The sequence below is a fragment of the Nestor notabilis genome, unplaced genomic scaffold, assembly GCF_000696875.1.
Source record: "Nestor notabilis isolate BGI_N333 unplaced genomic scaffold, ASM69687v1 scaffold23823, whole genome shotgun sequence".
NCBI lineage: Eukaryota > Metazoa > Chordata > Aves > Psittaciformes > Psittacidae > Nestor > Nestor notabilis.
In genome coordinates this window covers 4,423-8,373 of record NW_009922739.1, presented here as the reverse complement: position 1 = coordinate 8,373, position 3,951 = coordinate 4,423, and the positions used below count along the sequence as shown (strand labels likewise).

At 53.8% G+C, this 3,951-nt stretch overlaps 1 protein-coding gene across 1 annotated transcript in view; it reads left to right on the top strand.

Moving 5' to 3' along the window:
* Positions 1-1,274: 1,274 nt before the first annotated feature.
* TSTA3 (tissue specific transplantation antigen P35B) overlaps positions 1,275-3,951 on the top strand; it is a 3,529-nt gene continuing 852 nt past the window's right edge. The window contains exons 1-9 of the mRNA XM_010011786.1: positions 1,275-1,414; positions 1,495-1,609; positions 1,841-1,969; positions 2,043-2,116; positions 2,499-2,632; positions 2,789-2,853; positions 3,038-3,104; positions 3,183-3,262; positions 3,454-3,553. Coding sequence (XP_010010088.1) covers positions 1,275-1,414; positions 1,495-1,609; positions 1,841-1,969; positions 2,043-2,116; positions 2,499-2,632; positions 2,789-2,853; positions 3,038-3,104; positions 3,183-3,262; positions 3,454-3,553 — 904 coding nt within the window. The remainder of the gene's footprint in view (positions 1,415-1,494; positions 1,610-1,840; positions 1,970-2,042; positions 2,117-2,498; positions 2,633-2,788; positions 2,854-3,037; positions 3,105-3,182; positions 3,263-3,453; positions 3,554-3,951) is intronic.

Below are 3,951 nucleotides of genomic sequence, written 5' to 3'. Positions count from 1 at the left end.
CAGGGAGAGTTGTGGGGTGCAGACATGAGTGCAGACCTGAGATTTGGGGTGCAGGGGGAGAGCTGGCTTTCAGATCTGGGACCTGGGTTGCAGGAGGAGAACTGGAGCCCAGATCTGGGGTACATGGGAGATGTGGGGTCACACCTGGGGTTTGGGGTGCAGCGGGTGGTGATTGGTAGAACTCATTAAGAACTCACCAACAAAGTTGAAGTTGACAAGGAGGTGTTCTTTATTGCGGCGCCGGAGACACAGGGTGTGTCTCCTCCTAAAGTGTGTCTCGTTTAAGCATCAAACAGACCATGATTATATTGGTGCTTAACATACATATTCATTACATTTCCCATAGATGTCATACATATGCATTAGTTGTCCGAGAGCTGTTTTACATAATTCCACGCCTATTTTCGCATGCGCATAACAACGTGGTGGTGGTCTTTGGTGGGCGTTTTACTTCTTCCAACGATCTTCATCACTTGTCCGTTCCTTGAACCCTTGTTCTGGAAGTCTTTGAAGCACGCGCAGTAGATAAATGGTTACACCAGCTTAATTAGTTTGGTAACACCACTGACAGAAGTGAGTGATTTCTCCTCGTCCTTCTACTTATCAGTTAACTTCGCTACAGCACCTCCTGAACATCTGCTGGTTTCAGACACTCCTTAGCTACAGTCCTGTTTTGGTTACAATAAATTTTGCCCAAAGGTCATAAGGTTCTAAAACTGTCAGCTACAATGATTTATCTTCTACAAGGAGCCTTTTTATGTTCTTCTGGTTGGGCTTTTTAGGTTTGGAAAGTTCTGTTGTTACGTACGAAGCCACCAAGGATTGTATTTTATGTTGTACTTCCTTGTCCAAGTGGTGTCTGCAGACCTGAGACCCGGTCATGGGGGTGTGGGGAGTGAACCTCCTTTTTCCGGAGGTCAGGCAGTGCCATGTGTCACAACGTGGCAGCGTCTGGCTCCAGCCCAGGTGCCACCTCCACAGGAGGATCCCGCGGGGCCACCAGCCAGCTCATTCATTAGCAACCAGAGCTGATGAGTTCCTGCTGCCCCGGCACCACCAGACTCCCCTCTTCTTCTTTCCTTCCTGCTTTGGCTGGAAGAAGAGGGTAAAGGACCCCCTAAAATTGATCCCATGGGTATGATGCTCATGGGTGCCCACACTAGGGTGGGGGTGAGCTCGGTGGTCCACAGCCAGGACCCTCAAGGTGAACCCTAAGGTAATCCCAGCTTATTTCCTCCTCTGTTCCCCACAGGGTTTTGGCCACAGTGGAGGTGATGGAGCCAGTGGCCAAGCGCATCCTGGTGACGGGTGGCACCGGCTTGGTGGGGAAAGCCATTGAGAAGGTGGTGGCTGATGGACAGGGGCGGCCGGATGAGGAGTGGATCTTCGTGTCCTCCAGAGATGCTGACTTGACGTGAGTTGATGGGGTTTTCCCTTGGGAAGCCCCCAGTCTCCTCCATTGACCCCACTGAACCCCAACTTTTCCCACCTCAGTAGCGCCACAGAGACCAAAGCCCTGTTTGAGCAGCACAAGCCCACCCATGTCATCCATCTGGCTGCAATGGTTGGGGGCCTCTTCAAGAACATCCGCTACAACCTGGATTTTTGGGTGAGCACCCAGGGAATAGGCACTATTGGGGTTCCTATGGGTGCTGCAACCCTCTGTCCTTGCCAAGGCGTGACAAAGGGACATGGCTTGCTCTGCTCCTGTCGCCAAACCAGAGTTCCTCTGGTTTCTGGAGTTCCTTATGAGCTTGTAGGGTTTGGGGTGTGCAGACCTTGGATCTGGTGGGATTTGGTGGACTCACCCTACAGATCTCACACATCTCTCCGCCTCTAGAGGAGAAACATCCATATCAATGACAACGTCCTGCATTCAGCATATGAGACAGGGGTGCAGAAGGTAGTTTCCTGCCTCTCCACCTGCATCTTCCCGGACAAGACGACGTATCCCATTGATGAGACCATGGTGAGCATCTCCATCGCCACACACAGCCCAAGAGAGGTTCCTGCTCTGCTTGACTCTGCTCTCTCATCCCCAGATTCACAATGGGCCACCTCACAGCTCCAACTTTGGCTACTCCTATGCCAAGAGGATGATTGACATCCAGAACAGGTACGGGGGAACAGAAGGGAGAGCCCTTGTAGGATGTGAGCACCCATCGGTTACCAGGGCAAAGGGAATTCCATGGGAGAGATTTAGGTTGCAGATAAATAAGAAGCTGTTCCCTGTGAGGGTGCTGAGGCACTGGCACAGGGTGCCCAGAGAAGCTGTGGCTGCCCCATCCCTGGCAGTGTTCAAGGCCAGCTTGGACACAGGGGCTTGGAGCAACCTGCTCTAGTGGAAGGTGTGCCTGCCCGTGGCAGGGGTTGGAGCTGGAGAAGCTTTAAGGTCCTTTTTAACCCAAACCATTCTATGATTCCATGCTTCTGGAGACAGCTCCATGCTGGAGTGGGGGGTGACCATGGCTGATTGATCTCCCCCTTCTCTCACCCAGGGGCTATTTTGAGCAGCACGGCTGCCGCTTCACCGCTGTCATCCCCACCAATGTCTTTGGACCACACGACAACTTCAACATCGAGGATGGCCACGTCTTGCCAGGGCTCATCCATAAGGTCTACCTGGCCAAACGTGAGTGCAGCAGGACTGCTTATGGCTTTTTAGGGGAGAGTTGGGTTGTTTTGTGGGGGTTCCCCTCCCGTCTGCTCCATGAGCTGCTCTGCAGGGTAGCTCGGGTGGATGGAGGTGGCTCCAGTGCTCAGGGACATGCTCTCCTTTCTCCTACAGAGAATGGCTCTGCTCTGACTGTCTGGGGCACAGGCAAGCCCAGGAGACAGTTCATCTACTCCCTGGTATGGCCTTGGGGACCACTCTCCTCCCATGGCTTGGGGAGGGCAGGATAGGGGGCTGGAGGGATCATCTGAGCCCCCCTGGGTTGTTCTGGGCAGCACTGGCCATCCTCAAGGTTGGGTCCCTTTGTGATGGGAGGGCTGGGGGACAACAGACACCCCCTAAGAACTATCTGCCCCTCCCCAGGATCTGGCCCGGCTCTTCCTTTGGGTTCTACGGGAATATGATGAGGTGGAACCCATCATCTTGTCAGGTGAGCCCCACAACTCCCCCCCTCAACCCCTTTGCAAGAGGATGGGGCTACCAGCCCCTATTGTGCCTGTCTCCACAGTGGGAGAAGAAGAGGAAGTCTCCATCAAGGAGGCAGCAGAGGCAATTGTGGAGGCCATGGACTTCAGGGGAGAGCTTCTTGTATCCTTCACCACAGGTTGGACCCCCTTGCTTATGGGGCTGCTGCAGCACGGCGTCACTCTACTTTCCACCAGCACCCATAGGGTTCCAGGGGAGATGCTGTGGTCTAGAACATCCCTCCCATTGGACACAGTGGGATATGATGGGGCAAAGCAAGACCTGTTCTTTCCCCTTAATCCTTCCCACCCCAGTTTGACACCACCAAGGCCGATGGGCAGTTCAAGAAGACCGCCAGCAACGCCAAGCTACGGCGCTACCTGCCCGGCTTCCAGTTCACACCCTTCAGGCAAGGTGAGATGGGGTCTCCATGAAACAGAGGTCCTGCCCACCCCAGCTACCCTTGGTGGCATCAAGGTGAACCATCCTTTCAGTGGGGGCTTGTAAGAAAGATGGGGACAGACTTTGTAGTAGGGCCTGTTGTGATAGGACAAAGGGGAATGGCAAGCTACGGCGCTACCTGCCCGGCTTCCAGTTCACACCCTTCAGGCAAGGTGAGATGGGGTCTCCATGAAACAGAGGTCCTGCCCACCCCAGCTACCCTTGGTGGCATCAAGGTGAACCATCCTTTCAGTGGGGGCTTGTAAGAAAGATGGGGACAGACTTTGTAGTAGGGCCTGTTGTGATAGGACAAAGGGGAATGGATCATAGAATGGGTTGGGTTGGAAGGGACCTTAAAGCTCATCTACTTC